Source organism: Mesitornis unicolor, unplaced genomic scaffold (genome assembly GCF_000695765.1).
Source record: "Mesitornis unicolor isolate BGI_N332 unplaced genomic scaffold, ASM69576v1 scaffold26831, whole genome shotgun sequence".
NCBI classification, from domain to species: domain Eukaryota; kingdom Metazoa; phylum Chordata; class Aves; order Mesitornithiformes; family Mesitornithidae; genus Mesitornis; species Mesitornis unicolor.
This window is the reverse complement of record NW_010163550.1, coordinates 67780-86996: the sequence shown is the minus strand read 5'-3', so window position 1 is coordinate 86996 and position 19217 is coordinate 67780. Positions and strand designations below refer to the sequence as shown.

The following is a 19217-nucleotide window of genomic DNA, read 5'->3' as shown; positions in this document are numbered from 1 at the left end:
TTCTTTCACAGGGAAAAAGCTATCTCAGAGGTTGAATTTGCTTTGATACCACACATAAAAGAGTTCACAGTGTTCACAGCAGCTCAGTGCATCTTTTACCATTATTGTCATATGAAAACGAAAGTACAGTTAAAACTCTGAATAAGGAAAGAATTCTAAAATAGGAAAATTATAATTAGCATTTTTAGAAAGGCAATCCTACCTCACCTTTTGCACCTAATTATCTCATCACAATATGCTGAATATGATACATCTCAAATAAGAAAATTATAGATCATACTTGCCTAGCACTTTAAGTCCAAGATCCTAAAGTGCTTTCCCTAAAAGTTTAAGCCTCAGTGCACAAGTCTGTACTACATATTATGACTATTTTATATGTGGAAAGTAAGGAGTATCAGAAGTTAAGAAACAGGAGGACACCTGGGGAGATCAGAAGGGTCCTCTCTGCCTTAAGCAGAGAGTTAAGTTTATATTCCTTTTCCAGGTGCAAAAGGGTGAGATGAGTCCACACTGCCAATGTTGCAAAGGAACACCTTCTCTGCTCTGCCTAGTGCAGAACAGAAAACCATATATCTTATCTTAGGAATTATAAAACATAGGGCAAAAAGAGTTGCTGAAGGTGGCTACAGAGATTTTCCATCTGAGAGACTGCTGTACTGCTACGTTCAGCTGGCAGTGTTCATATTTGAAGGTTGGCACACTTAGTGCAGCTGCCCTCAGACTTTTCTGAGGCACACGCATTTTGACTTTTAAGAAACTACTCACTTATTTCATATCTTGCAGATTAAAAAAAATTACCTGGTTCTTGTGTAGAAACCATGGCAATTGCCTCCTGAGACGACACACACTCACTAACATCTCCATTAAAAGGAATAATGACACTTTCTCCTCGTTGCTGCAGCATCTTCTCCAGCAGCTTGTCCAAATCATCACCTAGATAAGAGTTAGCAACACCAAATTATCTGGCAGCCATTTCAGACAAATGATGCAGAACACTACATACACACATGTATCTCCCATAGCTGATGTTTAACCTGAGAAGGGGCAGGGGACTGGAAATACAGGGAAGAGAGGGAGGAAGAATATTTTTCTCTTTTATTTACTGATTTGCCAGCTGAATGAACTCCAAAAAATAAGAAACGACAGCTGAATAATTTCATCTCCATGCCTTTACAGCTAGCAGTGACACCTGATGATTACAAAGAAACACACACTATAAAACAACCTCTAAAACCTGCGCTAAAAGCACCGACAAGAAAAGACTCATGCATTTCTGGGTGCCCTGCTGTCGCATTCAGCAGTATAAACAGTGTTAAAGATGTTTTGTCACAGGGTGAGTAACTTACGCTGCATGGGTGAAGGAGATGAGCACCTCTTTACACACAATGAACAGAGAGAAGGAAAGAAAACCTCTCGGTGTAGACAGCAGAGCTGTAGTCACATGCACTTTAACAGCTGAACAGGAGACACATCAGCTCTAAGGAAATTACTGTCTTGGCTAGAACCTCGGTTTCTTAGGATCACTCACCTAAAGATGTATTTTTGAAATGCGATGCCAGAAAACTAACTTTCCCGGTGATGAGCTCGTAACTGATCTCTTTTAAAAATTCACTGGTGGTCAGCATGCTTTCTGCAAGTGCCCTAGATTGATATTGACCTGCAAAAGAAGGGGGTGGGGGGGAATAGAGATTAATCTTTAATACAATGCACTAGCAACACAACCTTTTAATCCAAGAGGTGTGAGGCAAGCTGATCTTCAGACATGGATCTCCACTACTTTTACCCAATAGACTGGGAGAGGAGTCTCCAGTCTATTTACTAGTGATGGAAGAATTAGTTATATCACTTTAGCACATCCTTTGCAAGCTGTTGCCCATAGTTTTGCACATGTAGATGACAAATGATATGCAAAATAAGTATTTGCACCTTAGATGGAATGGAGGATTCTGGTTAAATATGAAAAAGTAATTATGCCTAGTGTGAGAAAAAGTAAAAAGCTGACATTACTGATTTATCTGCCTACAAAAGAAAGATGACTCATCAAAATTCACTTTCATCCAGACACACTCATGCACACACAAACCTCACAGGCAATCACTAATGCAGAACTTGAAAATCAACATGGTAAAAAGGATAAAAAGCATGTTCTGTTTTACAGTGGTCTACAGAAGACTTTGGTCAGTCCAATATTGCCATGTGAAACAGCACAGCTGTTGCACAAAACAAAGAAAGAAACTATGTTGTCAGTGAGTCACTTCAAGATACTTCCTAAGGTAATCACACATCGAGGAAAGTTTCAGGCCTCTCAAGGAGCAGTAATGACCAGACTACAGCCAATTCTCTAGCTCCTCATGGACATTAGTGCTCCAAGTCTTGATGGAGGAATAGTAAACTGTGACATTGCAGTGTAACAGTACAAAAGAGAACAAAAAGAACAAAAGAGATTTGAAAACTGGAACAATGACTTGAGAAAAATTAATTCAGCAAAACTGCATTGGTACTTGAAGCATACTGCAAATAAACTCACCTAGGACCACTACGCAGAATTCATTTCCTCTTATCTTTGATGCACAAATGGCCACAACATAATCCGGTAGCTTTTGCTGATGTTTCATTTCATTGAGAGACCTCAAGGTCTCCGAGATGCCCTCTGCCAGCGAGTTCTGGGTAACAACCACATGCACGAGGTCCCGGGACACGCTGGCGATTAACCTGGCAAGCCAAGGGAGCTGCCCTGGTGACACAGAGATGCACTGCGCACTCATCTGCAAGGATCGCTCTCGCAGAGTGAACTCCTGCATAGCTTTCAACATGATCTGCTCAAATTCTTCCCTCAGTGGTACCTGGTCAGGACCTACATGGCAAACAAACAAACACAAGAACTGTATCTCATATCAAAATGTTTTTGAACTAGGAATAACCACATGCCTGTCTTGATCTGACAAGCTGTTTTACCATATTTTTTACATTTACAAAACCCACTCACTACTCAGTGGATATCTACCCTTGCTTTTTCATATTAGAAACTGCTCTCTCCCATCATCTCCCAAATATGCATCTTTTGCCTGGAACAGAAGGATTAACCATGTAGCCTCCGTATGTTTTTATACCAGAAAACTGAAATGCTTATCTTTACAGTCTAATTGCAGCCACACTGTATGACAAAGCCGGTCAAGTGATCTTCATTTTGCTTTTTCTCATCATGTATATTAGTAAACTAAGCATGGATGTAAATAAACATGTTTAACCTTTTCTTTTCCTTTAGTTTAACTGATTTAGCAAATCTTCAAACTTCTAACATTAAGAGGTATATGCAACTTTAGATCTACATTCTCCAGACTTTGTATTGCAAACTTGAATTGGAAAACAGAAATATAAGCTGTCTTAGCATCTGTCCCCCAGATAGCTGAAATTGTCAAAATCTCATGTCAGTGCCAAAGGAGACAGCTTCACACTTTAGCAGCTTGCTTTTCTATGACAAAAAGGGGTGGCTTAAATATCAGAGATACGTGAAATGTTGGGTTTTCGGTTTTATGTTTTCTTTCAGGGCCAAAGAAAACAAGCAAAATAGGCAGTGAAAAAAAAGGAAACAGAAGGGTTGTGTGAGAAGCAGAGCAGGGAGTGGGTAAATAACCTACAGTACAGATCTGTAAAAACAGCTGCCTGTTGTCATTTTGCCTTTCTGTGAAGTAACATAAGGCAAGTGTCACCATCCAGTAACCATAAGATGGTAGGACAACTACAGACTTGTAGTTCTCTCTTTATAGTTCTCCTTTTTTGTAAATATGTTTTCTTTTCCCTTCTAAGAGAGCATCACACATTCCAGAACTTTGAAGAGCTTGAAACAGAAAAAAGCAGACATTTATTGACAGAGAGATAAATCTTCCTCTGCAGAAATGAACTCTGCCTACAACATCTCAACCACAAAAGAAATAAAAACAAGCTTTTGCCGTTTGAAGGAGTTTACTTAAGATACCAGCTCTAGACACAGGGGTCATCATGAATCCAAGAAAATGAAAATAAATTGTACAAATGGAAAACTTCTGTAGGAGAACACACAATTTCATTCAGTTGGTTTATAACAGAAAAACTTTTTAAAATATAGTTAGTTATGAGAAGGGCACTGTTAAGGAAATATTTTGAAATTAGTTAAGTGTTTAATGCCACACTTGGCTCATGGCAGTCTTTCTCTACAACTATCCAGAAAAAGAACAGAACAAATAGCAGTTGAGTTGGAAGACAAAATGATAGATACTGATTTTGATTGTGAGAAGTTTCATAAATACATATATAGGCATCTGTCAAGGTTAAAAGGGAATATTTGGAAGCTTCTCTACAGAAATAAGTATGCAAAGGATCATCTCAACTTCAGAAAACAAATCTGCGAAACAAGTAACACCATAAAATATTAGTATGTGAAAAAGATCCCATTAATGTAGTTGTGCCTCCAAAGGCTCCTACAGTTTAAGACAACATACTCAAATATTCATTTCTGGGTAGACACACTTCACGGTGCACCTCACAGAGAAGAACTCCTCCAACCATGTAAGATCAGGAGAAGTGCTGGAATAACCAGCTCCTGCTCTGAGTGTCTGGACATCCCTTCCACTGAAGACAGAGTTTGCTCCTGCCTTGAGTCTGGACGTGCATTCAGATACTGATGCTACAAAACACCCCTGGGTGTCACAGTACACACGCAAAGAGATCCAAACATACCACAACAATTTTGTCATTCTAGACAGGGAGATAACAGAGGATCCAGAAATCTTCCACAGCTAAAAAACTGAAACACAGACCTTAGCACTGGGTAGGATGAGATTGTGTCTGTAGAAACAACAGTAAAAACCAGACCATTACAAATGATAGAAGGTAACCCATGCTGCAAATATGGGCAGTTTGAGGTATAAAAACAAGGTCTGAGAATACCTCCTGATGAATGCTGCCAAAGACAACAAATGTGAAATCTGAGTAAGTACAGGGAGACAAATGATAAAAAACCCACTGAAATCAAACAAACCTCATGATCTTTTTTTACTTGTTTCTTTATCATAGTCAGTAGAACTTATTTATAGCGCTGCGGCTCACAATCATAGCTTTAACTGTGTGTAGTCTTCATAGTAGGCTTAAAATGAAAGCATCAGAAATGCATTTATTTTGTTTGCTTTGATTTGTAATTGCGAGAGTGCTCAGCTGATTTCTGGCAACACAACAGCATTATACCACAATTAAGAATGTTGTCATAATCTCACAGGAAAACTGAAAGGAATTCTCAGATAAGTCCTTTTTTCAAAAAAGGAGCACTTTCATAAATCACACTCTTACAATCTATGATCATGGTCATCTGCAAACATATTTTGTACAAATAGTGAGATATGAAAAAACCAGGCAAGAATCAGTACGTATTTCATCTTTTTGTGGGCTTTTTTAATCTTTGCCTTTATCTTACTCTTCCACAATACATACTGGAAGAAAGAATATTTTTTCACTCCCACTTTCTCAAGAAAAAACGAGGCTCTCATGAAAAACTATTCATTTATGTGTGCATTTTACCCTTCTCCTCATCAAAAACTTTTGAAGCTGGCTCCCCTCCAATCATCTTTAATCTGCTCTGGGTTTACAAAATGGGATAAAGGCTACAGTTCAGTGCAACTGTCACAATTCCAACAGTTTTAAGTTTGTAGTAATACTCAAACCCGCAACTTGTTTTGACCCCCGTGCTCCGCAGAATGGTTTTACTTTTCTCCTCAATTAGGCTTTCATCTTACAGTGCCGGCACCCACCTCCACATAAGCCCAAATGGAAAATTATTCAGCTTTGCCCAGCTAAGAACAGAAGCCAAACTAAACACCTGCTAATAAGGGAACTGCTCTACGCTGAAGGCACGGTGCTCACTAGACACAGCTCAGCTCCAGAAGCTTTGCATGAAGGCTCCTCTGGTTTGCAGCAAGCATAGACTTGCTGCATCCATCTAAGGTTGGATTTGCTCATGGAGTGTGGTTCACTGACTCAGATAAGTTTCAATAAATAGTTTATTTTTAATTGGAAGTGCTGTATTGGATGGCTACGTGTTTCTCTGCAGGAAATTTGCAAGCTGCCTCTATCAATCCATAGTTGTGTGAAACAGCTGGTTTTAACATTCAGACTCTACTAACTTCCCAATGAAGATGAAAACCTCAAATAACAAATATAAGCCCACTGAGAGAAGGGCAACAGGGCAACAGAAAAACATTCAACCTGTAAAAAAAAATATAAAGAAACCCTCTGTCAGCTCTAACCTGACATCCAATGGACTACTGAAGCAGAGAATGGTGAATAAAGCAAACAGCTCAGAGTATTACAATAGAGAAGGTGGCCTCCTTCCTGTCTGTAACACTACTGCATCAAAGGAGGAGAGCAAAGCACAAGAATCCAAGGGTAAAACCTGCACACAGCACATTTGTTCCCCAGACGATAGGGTTATTGCCAGCTGTGCATCTTTTGAAGCATTTGCACATTTCATGTCATTCTGTATTACAGATGCCCTGGCAGAAACGCAGTATGGGAAAAGCAGCGTGCTCTTCACAAAAGCCATCTCACACTCCTTTATGGTAAGCAGCATCTTTTCAAATACAGAAGACTGAGACTGCTGTGAGAAGTTTCCCAACACTATCCTGCATAATTCTTCTTCTAAACTTCTAAAACCTTACTGTTAACACTGCCGCATTTTGCTCTAAGGCAGGGGGAAAAAGTCTGGACCTGCAACAAGAGAAAGAAAATGCTGTTTGCTGGTTTGCTCTCAAACTTGCAAAGAGTCCATTTCAAAAACATTTACAAGAATGAGATATTCACTGAATCACTCGCCTTAGCCTGAATAACAAATGTGGTTTTCATGTAAACGGTGCTGTCACCAAAACAATGATGACCATCACACATCTGCCAGCATTTGTCACAAAACTGAATAAAACAGACCGAGTGTCCTTAGAAAAAGCTGTGATAACTGATGGTTTGATACCCTAAGCAAATGAGTTATCTGCATTGCAAATCCATTTTCACAAAGGTGACCTGGTCAATCCCCAGATGGAGAGCAGAAGCAGTATCAGCCTTGAAATTCACTTCGCTTCTTCAGCCTGATGAACAAAGTAGCAAAGTCACATGCACTAGATGGAGCCACTTACCTCTTCCAGCCACAAAAATAGCCAGAAAATTGGCTCTGAACCGGACATAAAGAAGGTGGGCAGAAAAAGAGACAGTCACAAATTAAAAGAAGTGCTTATGACAAATTACTTACCTAGTTGGACAAGATATTGAATAGTTAGAAGGATCATATTTTCCACACTTAGCAGTTGACTGCTAGTCAAACCCAGGAGATCCAAATCCTTGTTTTCCAGCTGTGGAATCTTGTAGCAATTCACCAGCAAGGGGCTTACCACAATATCACCAACATTTCCATAAAAATAAGGTAAAGTGCCATAGCCTTTGATAAAAGAAACAGAAATAAACCCAGAAATTCACAAAATAAGCCATGACTTGAAATCTTGCATGATGTTTACATTTCCAAACTTCTCCTTAACGTTACCTTGCAAAATCTACTGTATCACTGAATGTTCTTGGCATTATAATTGCTTACAAAATAAATGAGATAAGCCAGTGCTCCCTTGCTGTGTTTTACAACAAATGATCACATAGATTTGCAAAAACTAACAATGACTGCATACCAGCAGGATAATAATTACTATTATCCAAATACAAATGAGAATATTATCTACTTGGGTCTTACCCTGACCTTTAAATACAGATTCTCCATAATAGAGTGTACAAAAAAGAAAAATCAATGGAAGCAAAAGTACATTGATCTTATCATTATAAAAGCAGCGTAAGTCACGTTAGTATTGATTCAACCACTGTGGTATTGCTGTGATTGATTTCACTGTTTTGCCACGTTTCCATTCTGTTTTCATAAACAGGGTAAATAAACATTAACAGCCAAACACGCTGTTCTGCAAGGTAAAGCACATGAGCACAGGCCAACTCCTCTTCTCCTTGAGAATGTTTTCATTTTTTAAAAAAATTTCCAGACGGATTTTGCCAAACTCATCCATTTGGGTACATCTGGTTCTGTGCTATTAATAGGAGGCTGTTTCTCAGGGCCAGTAACATTTAGCCTAACTGAAGACTATGCTGGCAACTCTCCAAGAGCCTAAGGGCTGCATTCAATTTGCACTTAAGCTGATGACTGTAAGCACCCTCATCTTTCATAAGGAAGTGTTTCTCTGAAAACCATTAGAGCACCACACTAGAGCTTTAGAGTAGGCTTCTGGAAAAAAAAAACACTGAGCAAAACAAACCAGAAGTATAATCTTACTCCTGATGGATTTACTAGTGTAGATGGATGGCCTCAGTAATTCCCTGGTAACTGTGTGTATTAGGATTATCTTTGCAAGTGAGGACTTTGAGAACTTCTCCATTTCTTCAGGAATGATAAACTATTATATGGGTGGAATTGATAGGCATGCTCTGTTAACACTGAAGCTACTTTACTTCTACAACTACCTGAAATGAGGTCGTAGAGAGGTGGGTGGAGGTCTCTTCTCAAAAGCTACAACTGAGAGGACCAAAGGAAATGGCATTAAGTTATGCCAGGGGAGGTTTTGGTTAGACATTAGGAAAAACTTCCACACTGAAAGGGTTATCAAAGACTGAAACAGGCTGCCCAGGGCAGTGCTTGAATCACCATCCTTGGATGTATTTAAAAGTCATCTAGATATGGTGCTCAGGGACATGGCTTAGAAGTGGGCATGGTAGAGTTAGATAATGGCTGGACTTGATGATCTTAAAGGTCTTTACCAACCTTAACAGTTCTATTAACAGAATCTATTTATACACCCATCTGTGCTATGGTAGACTGAGAAGAGATTTAGAGTTAAAAAATCACTCATCAAAATTTTGTCAGTACTAGCTGACCCATCTTTTGTTACATAGTATGCTCAAATAGCTCAGGTTGAAAGGGTTATTCAAATTATGAGTCATACTTTTAAAGTAAAAGCAATGTCTTTCTAAGGGTTAACAATGTACTTCATACAGCTGAAGGATTTTAAAAGCCTGACCTCTTATCTCAGTTGCTTCCAAGAAGTATGGACCATAAATGACAAAAAATTAGTATGATTTACTTCTCATTAGTGAGCTCAAATCAATTTTCTGGTTCTCATGCAGAATTCCTGGGCTTCAAGATCTGCACTATAAATGCTGCAGGAAATGTCTGCTTGTTTTGTAAGTTGTTTACGCTGGAAAGCTACTTTCATTACATGGAAATACTTCTATTCTTGGATTTTACAAAAATCTTATTTTAGTACAAAACTTCCATTTGGCCAGAGGTTTTGTATAAATCTGACCAAGACGTGACCTGTCCGCAAATCAGGTTCTCCAGTAATCGCCTAACTTCCAATTTTAAATGTTGAGCAACTAAAGCAAACTATCTGTGACAAACTGACTTCATATTGTACTGAATGCCAGAACCAACAAAAAGAAATAAAAACCCCGTTTCCCCTAGGAGAGCATGTATTTGTTCAAAACACAGCATTTGATACCCCAGAGTAAGACTTACCTATCAGAATCACTGGTCTGACTCCCGAGTTATTCAGCAGGTTTTCAGGAACTATTACAGTCTCCCCTGCTGGGATGGGTTGAGGCTGTAAAATTCCAGTTAACATGGATTGAGGAACTGGGACTGACAAAAGAGGCTCTATAAAATAAAAAAAAAAGAGAAGCTTCCATTACTAAAAGGCTCATACTGTGATTTGGCCATATGAACAAATAAAAAAAATTACTGCAGATCACTAACAGTAATAAAATTCAAAAGGTCTCTGCATTTCCTGCTATAGTTTTAAGTAATTTAAATTAAGAGCCTATACCCTCCTGTAGCCCCACCTCGAAAATAAAACTTTTTCTGACCACTGAATTGTTGGTGGGAATGAGAGAGGAAAACACAGGTTTGAATATGCATCTTTAAACAAAGCCAAGTACTAAGCCAAAAGGCCACCTCCAAGACGGAGGCTACCTCTCAATGCTCCCTTCTCAATACAAAGGCAGAGACTGCTCTGACTTCTGACCTACAATATACGTAGGTAAGAAAAACAGATACAGGCCAAAATCTCAAAGCTGTCCTTAGACAGTTGCTACAAGGATAAAAATTAGGCTCTAGTCATGAAAGAGCAAGAGCAGCTTTCACAAGTAAAAAGAAACTAAGTGCAAGAATTTTGTAATCTGTAATTAGGTCTCAGTGTGAGGTCTGCTTCAGAAGTTTCTCAGGCTTCATTGGGTGGTTTGTAATAGATTTTTCAAACAATTTCATCAACAGAAAAGCATCAAAGGCAGTATGAATGAGCGCATATGTTTTAGCAGTAGAAGTTGTTTATCCAATGAAAAAAGTACTATGAAAGACTCATGGAAAATGGGAGTACACAACAGAGGTGGTAGACTGGTGGAAACAAACTCAACAAAAAGGGGGAGACTGCCTTGTATCAGGTATCTTCAGCAGGTCTCTGAAGCTAGAAACCTACAAAAGCTGCGGTTGATTTGAGGTGCTCAAGTAGACAGGCCTGCACTACCAGGTAACCCTTCTTTCTATGATGAGTATTATCTGAAAATTAATTCCAAATATCTCAAAACCATGCCCTCCAAAGCAGAGTAAAAAATAGATTTTGCATGTTGACAAATGGCTTTTTTTGTTCCTTATATGTTTATTCTCTTACTCTATAGAGACAGGAATAATTGTTTATGCCCCTTTACAAAGCATGCTGAATCCTACAACTGAAAAGTGCTTAAATAGTGAACAGTTTTATTAATAGTGGTGTATAAAGAGGTACCTACATGGATATTGATGAGTATTCACACATACTCGTAATTAATCCTATTTCATACCATGATGTTACCTACCCTTTCTACAGCTTTTCCACACACAGCAGACATTTGGCCTCACAAACTTTATGCTTATAACTATGACTTAGTGGATATCAGTGTCCTTTGTTAGGCAAAATTATATAAAGCTGGTTTTCCTGTGTGGGAACAGAGTGTATGGTTTTCTGTAGCAGGCCACGCCAGGCTGACAGACAACACTCAAAGTGAAGGCTAATGGAAATCCTTCAAATATATTCGTATATCCATACACCTGCACAATTTCAGAAGAGTTGAGTTACATTTAGGGACTTAGATAGCCTTGGATTTTTATTCATATTATTCACATCTTCCTTTCCTCTCTCTCCCTCAGTAGTTTTACTTTCCCTATGTTCCATCTTAGATTATGACAACAAGGACCAGGCAATCACATGTGCTTTTCTGGGGCATCTGAATCTCTCCATGGTGTCCTTAACTACTTCAAAAAGCTCAGTTATATTTTCTGTTATATTTTCAGTTATATTTTTTCAACACTTAAAAGAAGCGGCACAGGGCTATTGGTCTGGCTCAGTACAGTTTTTTTACAAATGACATCTCTGTATTATTCAAGTTTTACCTGTTCTTGCCGAAGGCCGAATGGTAGGAACAGGTACTGTTAAACCAGGAGGAGGGACTGGGGACCCAGGAGACCATCCCCGGTGACGTTTCTTTGGTGGTCCAGAACTGGACATCGATGCTGAGAAGGAAAGTAAAAACTAATTCTAAACTTCACCATCCCAAATTATCAGATTTCATTTTTTCCGTATTTCCATCTCCCACTGGTGTTGAGTTGGTATCACACCACTCAGCGCCAGAGGTTTACATCTAGATTTACATGAAGCCAGACTATGATGTGAAAAATGTTGTTACCTGTGTCAAAAAGTTCGGCATTACCATTAATGGTCACGCCAAAAATCAAATGGCTCTGTAAGTACTGAAATGCAGAAACAGCCACAATGGGAAGAAAAACAAAATCATGGATTTCAGGCTCAGCAGCCAGTGCAGCTTAAAATAAAAGAGCAGAGAGGTTTTCTTTACCTTGGTCTCCAGCTGCACAGCCAGGGCTTGGAGATGTTGAGTGAGGCACTGGCCGAGAGACTGTAGAACTCAATACATTATTTCTTCCTCCATTAGCGTTTCCATTAGCAACATCAGTGGCACGCAGTGAAAGAGGAGCTGAGTATAATAAAATACAGAGTGTGTGGCTTGAGACAATTTTGAAAACAAACAAACAAACAAAATAATACAGCCGCATGCAGACACAAAAGAACAGGGCAAGATGGGTGACTGAAAGAAACAGACTCCAGGGAAAGCATGAAGGGTACTTGGCAGAGAGTAATTTGGGCACAGGCTGCAAAATCCTAACATTGAAATGGAGTGTCCAGATTTCAGGGTGGGGAGGATAGGTGGAAGAAAAAAATTCAAAACAAATCCCACCAAAATTACACAGAAAATCACACACACACACACACACACACACACACACACACACACACACACAAATATATTGGGAAGTTTGCGAGACATTTTTTTAGACACTGAAAGTTAAAAAAAAAATGCACATCATTCATTCAGTTTGTAAAGATTTCTAAGCCACTTTGGTGCATCTATATGTTTTGTCCCGAGTCACCCGTGTGCCATACACAGTAATACACTACAAGGTCCTCATCTGAAGTCTTAGCAAAGGAGACTGGGCAGGGAAGACAGGGCAGTTCACTGTAAAGTATACATGGTCTGCCATGCCTAATTTTGCTACCTCTGCCTAAGACAACCCTCCAGTCCCAGCAAGCCAGTCACCCTGGCAGGACCCGCTATATCGAGATCATTAAATAATCAGCTGAGGATCACAAGAAATTATCTGCACACTTCTGAGCTGCTTCTTGTTCTTTTCAGAACCTAATTTTGCAGGAGGAAAAAAAAAATGGCATACAGCAGACATGGAGCCCAGTGGGGACTACAGCTCCTTGTCATATCTGCCAGCTCCACAAGAATTTCGCTCCCAGGAACATATTCCAAGAGCAACACCAGGAGATGGTGCATCACCTTGCTGATGTCAGCTGCAACAGAAAGAGTTTGAGATGGGTGTATTTGGTTTAAAACAATGTAATGTGGAACTCTCCAGCTGCAGTCATCCAAGTAAGTTCAGGCACAAGATTCTCAGGTTGCCAACTAGAAAAATTTGAGTGACATCACTTGCCCGTTGTAAGCTCCCCATCTGTACTTGGAATCAATTATTTGGTATGGACAGATATGCTGGATGTGGGTCAGTTACAGAAGTGGTTGAAACGGTGGGAAGTAATTTCAGTGCGTGATAAATTGTCTTTCTTATACAAGTATGGAGGGGCAAAAGGTGTTTTACGCAAAGAACTATTAGTGATTCATTAAATACAACATAATAATATGTATATATAACAATATATATTTTATAAAATAGCAGATACATCATGTACAAAACATAATGCTCATGTACATATATAAATCAAATAAATTTGTATTTTTCTTATTCAAGCATACTTCCCTGTAATAACTGTGATAAATTTTTTTTCATTGCTTAAAAGATTAACCATTTAAATATAGAAAACAATCAGAATATTGCAACAGAGAACCAGTGAGGGATTTAGATGCCACAGCTGAGGGTTCTAATTTATTAAACACACACTACAGAAATAAATAATTAAAACAGCACAGATACTAAAACTCCTTCAAATGAGACTAAATTCCATTAAATGTATCTGTAGGAACTATACAAATGCAGAACAACACAGAGCTTTCAGTTTCTTGGGCAAGAATCACTGTCATATCAAGAGGTGTCTTTTACGCTCTCCTAGATACCTTAGGAAGTGCAAAGAGGGATGTGACATGCACATTTACCAGAATGCCAAATCTGAAAGCCAAGGTGTGGCTCACTTTGGGACAGCATGGCCATGGAAATTTTCTGTGCAGAGGACTGCAAGAACATGAGAGTTCTGGAGAACTTTTTCTACCAAAAGGATGACTCCCTTATTTCTTGGCTGCTAAGCTGGTAATTCCTCAGCTGTCCTGGAAGGCAAAGCCATACCTGCAGCAAATGCCTTTCCTACAAGTTGTACTGACAGAGCAAGAGGTTTCACAACGTTCTTGTTCCGGGGTGGGTCTTGAGATCCACTTAAGTTAACGGCAGAAGATGATTTCGCTGGACTGAATACTGAAGAATCTGAGAAAATAAGTTGTTTAATTAAGTAATGATTAAAAATTATACATATTTATGTGCAATTTATATTATATACACATGAAGAGTCATACACATTTAGCTAAATTCATCTCTGCATATACTGCACTTATTTTTTTTACAGTTCTAAGAAATTATCATGTATCAGTATCTTTTAGGAGTTGTAACAAACATTTAACTGGGCATTTCTACAGAACCTCAATCTACTGATTGATCTCTTTCACAATATTTTGTATTCACATACATATGAAACCTATTTTAAATTTAAGAAGGGCTATCTCATTGCTCTTCAAAATACCCCTGTGGGATAGGTGAATAAACACAGCTATCCCATGTTACAGATGAGAAAGCTAAGGCAAAGAGCTTATCTGACTTGTCCTCAACAAGCAAAAGGAATAAGCACTGGAATAAGTTGCCTAAAGAGGCTGTGGAATTTCCACCACCTGAGATTTCAAGAACAAGTTATCGAATCTCTGACAGACACAGCTGAGCTTGACTTAGGGCAGAAAAAATATCAAATACATAACCTCCTTGCAGCACTACTGTCTATAAGGCTATGAAAAACATACGTCCATTTATAAGTCTGGGTAAAAAATTAAGGATATCTGAACCCAAACTCTTGCATGAATTAACAGACAACAACTCCCCAGAGCATTTTACCAAGGCTGCAAAATATTAGCGCTATTTTGTAGACACATAAACTGAAGAACACACGAATTCTAATATTTGACCAGTATAAAACTGTAAATCAGAACTGATTCCAAAGCTCTCAGCATGCAGCCCCTTACTTTAACATCAGGCATTTAATATCTGCAATTTACTTCAAGAAAAAATGGGCATTCAGACGATACACTTTCAAATGCAAATTCCTATAGCAGGGGTGAAAGAATATTAACTCAGCATCTGTCCAGAGAGTAGTTTGCAACAAGTAGGCCAAGTAGGCTAAGTTCACCTACAAATGTGCTAGTAAAACAGCCAGGGAAGAAAAACAGAAGGCAAAGACCAACTTGATCTGCCAAATGCACTCCCCCTCAGGCCATGCACCATTTGGTGAAGGAGGGTGGGGAGGAGAGTCTGCTTTGTCAGACGGAGTCACTGAGATGGGGAACCAACACAGAAGCCTCTACTGCTGCTGACTGCTCCACCAGAAAAAACTCCTCTGCATTCACAGGAAATCTGCTGAATGGCTAACAGAGCAGACCACCAGGGCAGGGGCTTTGGAAAAAGATGCTGGCCTCTCATTAAAAATTATGTAGCAAACACATAGTGTTAAAGCTTTCCTCAAAGTAAACTGTCCAGAAGCTTTGTTGTGTGGGGTTTTTTTTTTTGTGTTTGTTTGGTTGGTTTAGTTTTGGTTGTGTTTTTTGTTTGGTTGTTTTTTCTTCTCTCTAGTTCTAACACATCCTCTTGAAATTTTATCTACGAACGCAGACGTGGCTGGTATATGTGTAAACATTACACTGGTACCTAAGCAGAACTTGTAGCGCTACCAGTTATTTAAACTGTTCATCTTTCTATTGTAAACCCCTGATTCTAGTCGCTTAACACTCTTTTAGCAGCTGAATTGAAGTTTTCCCTCTTGTGTGTCTACCTAAAACTGAATTTTTTATACAGTTGAAGGTTTCAGCCATTTTTGCATCACCTCTTCTCTGCAATGGAACTACATCATCCCATGCCCAACATTTTGAAAGTGGGACCTGACACTTGACTGTCATGTCATGGCCACACCGTGCTGTCAACTTTAACTATGGTATTTCAAAATTCTCTTGTGCTTTAATTCCCACCATGAAATTACCATTTCAGTGCAGTACTCTGTCTGTATTCATAACTGTCTACCTACAGATGTCTTTCTAGAAACTGGAGACTGAGCTGCTCACTTAAAAGGGCAGAAAACAGAAATATTTACAGAACTTTACAGGGAAAAAATGGGTATGAGTTGACAATAAACTGAGATCAATTTCAGAAAGCAACTTGCTAATAAGTGCTCCTGTTTTAAAATAACTAAGAATTCATCTCAAGTTACAAGCAGCTATACAGAGCCTAGGAGAGAAAAAGTCAGGCCTCCATCATAGGCAACACAAGTCAGAATTCACGCCACCAGAAAAAGGTGCCCTCCCCCCATCCCCAGTCCCAGGGGATTTATATGTATGCATGTGGCATTATCTTCACCAGAAGATAACAGCAGAAGGAGATGAAAAGGTTTTGACAACCGTGACCTAAGAGTACAAACAGTGACACACAGAAACCCCAGGCAGACTGAAGACCACAGTGAGTGATAAGGAGAAAGCAGTCCATAAAAGGTGTATCTATTAACTTGGCAGGTACAATAGAAGACAAAGCTGTGCAAATATCGGATCACTTCTTGTTCCAAATAAAGAGGTTCTCATGCATCTGCACATTTCTCATGCCAGGATCTGGAAGCCAATGGATCATGCAATGAAATGCAGATGCTTAAACAACGCTCCGATTTCATTTTCACCAAAGCCTAATGCACACAGCTTCCCACACAGGGAAAGGGCTGACCACCTGGGGAAAGTGCCTCTGAACATACTGCTCAGTGATTGTATTGTCATAACAATGCGTATGTTCAGCTTTTGGGTTTGTTTTTCATTTATTTCTTTTTAACATACTTTGTAAGTGGAAGAACTATTTTAGCAATCTTCTTCCTTCATCTGCATTTCATACTCCTCTAGAGAAATCTATGTTCTGGTGCATGCATATCAACCAATTACAACTAACAGAAAGTTTTATCCTGTTTTTAATTTTTCAAGAAATAGCACAAACAGACACAAAAGCATATAACAGCATAGATGAAGCTACAATAAAGCAATGATAAAATAAGCTCAAAGAAAAGCACCTTGGTTATCTGCAATAAGTAAATAAATAAATGAAATTAAGGCGCTACTTCTTTGTCAGCCAATGTCCATTTGATTTTTATAGTCTTTCCTTGTTTAAGTATGTCATTAATGACTTTCTAGAACAGTTAAGAGATGCACGTTAACTCACATTAACACAATACCACTGTGGGTGTATGGGGAAATTACTATCCTAAGTACACCCTTGTGTGAAACACAATTTAAATAAATAAATAAATAAGCAAGCAAATAAATAAAAGCTGCACCCCCAACCTCAAAAGGAGATTTTCTTTTTCTTTTCAAAACAAATGACCTAGTCTATATACTAATTTGAATTTTTTTTGTCATTCATAAAAAGTTAAATGAAACAGGGAGACACAGAATCAAATAAATTAATCAAAAGATCTTTTAATACTTTTTAATTGACTATTCTTATGAGGACTAAGCTAACCTTCACCTGAGTCTTCATCTTCCCCAAAGCAAATTTGGAAAGGCATCCTCCCTGCTGTAATCTATACACGGTTTGAGGTAAATACGCAGTTGCTTACAGCATCCCTGAACCAATAATATCTGAGGTAACTTACCACCCCCAATGGTTTATCTTTATAGCACTTTCAGCTCCTACCTGTCTGAGTGAACCCTGATTTGTATCCATTAGCTGATCCACCCTCTGGGGTCGCGGACGGTGACACCGAAGGATTTGGTTTAGCAGAGAGGCTAGCAGCAGATGATTGCCTGCTTCTACATTCTGCAAACGAAGCACCTACAGTACATATTAACAAGGCCTGCCTTCCAGTAGCGACAGTTCAGCAACATGGCAGCGAAAGGTGACAACAACGTTAAAAGCACACACACAGCACGTACAACAAACAGTGGCAAATGGCAGCATTCAAGGAAAATACGGCTCTCGCAGTTTAGTCAACTTAGTCTTCTAATTAAGAAAAACTCTCTGGGGGCTGCTCAGAGGGTCAGGCAAATACAGACCAGATGCTGCAAAATGGCAAGAGCCTGCAGCTTGCAGCTTCCAAGAGATTTGAAGGTGTTGGACATATCCCAGGAAACACTCGGTGACTTCTGTGGCACAACCTTTATAGAAACCGTCGTATGTTGTCCTTTAAAAGGAGAAATTGTGCTGAAACCCACATTCTTAGTATGCCTCCACAAAACATTCAGGGATATCTCAGTGCTGAGGGTGTCTGTCTGGATGAAAACTGAGTTGAGGGAGGAGAAAGTGACCTTAAAAATTACACATTAATCCATTTTTTAAACTGAGATCTAATCTGGTTTTGTTTGAAGAGGAAGGGATGTTTAAGAGCATTTCTCTTTTTTTAATTAGACCTTTAACATAAGTAAAGGGCAAAGGTTTACCAGATGGATTGTATCAATATGGGGAATAGAGTCTATCAAAATAATGCCTATGAGGTCATTTCTTGGTCTGTTTTCTAAACTTTGATGGGTGCTTAAAACACTTACATTCAGTATATAACCAAAAGTGATCCTAGTATCTGCCTCTTCCACAACTTTACATTCGCAATCAGAAGAAGGTTTTAAGTAGTTTTTCACGTGTGTTACCTCTGACAGCATTTACTGCATAAGCATAAGGGATGAGTTTCAGAAAAAAAGATTCCAAAATTAAAATAAGGTTTCCTTTTACTGTCTTTGGAACCTCAAAAAGAGGCTGGCAATTTCAATCTTTCTGTAGTTTTTGTGAAAAATGCAGCTGAAAACCACGTCCACTCCAGAGGAGTAGTTAATTATACTCGTAATTGAGAAGAGCAGCTGAAACCAGGATCCCTTTGAACTACGAACTGATACAGTACTATAATCACTCATACAGCTCGGTGATAATCATCTCTCTCTGGTGTCATGCTGCCATTCACATGAGGATGTGACTCTTGAGATGCGTGTCACTCCTCCTGTGGACCTTCTCCTCTCCTCACATCTCTCTCTTTGGAACAGCAGGCGCAAGGTCGAACTCTGTCTTTCCTGAGTGAGACCACAGCTGAGGATGACAGGCAGCCTGCATATACACTAACTCAGAGAGCAAACAGGTAAACCATTCTCAAGGATCCTTGAGTCTCTGCATGGCTCTAGCTTCAAGAACTTGCATTCTCCAATAGCAGACCCTGTGGTTACCTTGCCTCGGGGTCATCAGTGTCATCTCTTTAGCACACAACAACATTGCAAAGGCTGCTCCATTAGGGAGTAAACCCAAGTATAAAAATACACGGTAAATGGCAAGAGTA

General features: G+C 39.1%; 1 protein-coding gene across 1 annotated transcript in view; it reads right to left on the bottom strand.

The window, feature by feature from the left end:
- Positions 1-19217, bottom strand: part of GREB1L (growth regulation by estrogen in breast cancer-like) — a gene marked incomplete at its 3' end in the record, with an annotated part of 54984 nt that overhangs the window by 22748 nt on the left and 13019 nt on the right. The window contains exons 5-13 of the mRNA XM_010194004.1: positions 17597-17719; positions 13967-14101; positions 11947-12084; positions 11486-11605; positions 9581-9718; positions 7268-7453; positions 2528-2854; positions 1529-1657; positions 799-933 (exon numbers count right to left, since the gene is read on the bottom strand). Of these exons, the coding sequence (XP_010192306.1) occupies positions 799-933; positions 1529-1657; positions 2528-2854; positions 7268-7453; positions 9581-9718; positions 11486-11605; positions 11947-12084; positions 13967-14101; positions 17597-17719 (1431 nt within the window). The remainder of the gene's footprint in view (positions 1-798; positions 934-1528; positions 1658-2527; positions 2855-7267; positions 7454-9580; positions 9719-11485; positions 11606-11946; positions 12085-13966; positions 14102-17596; positions 17720-19217) is intronic.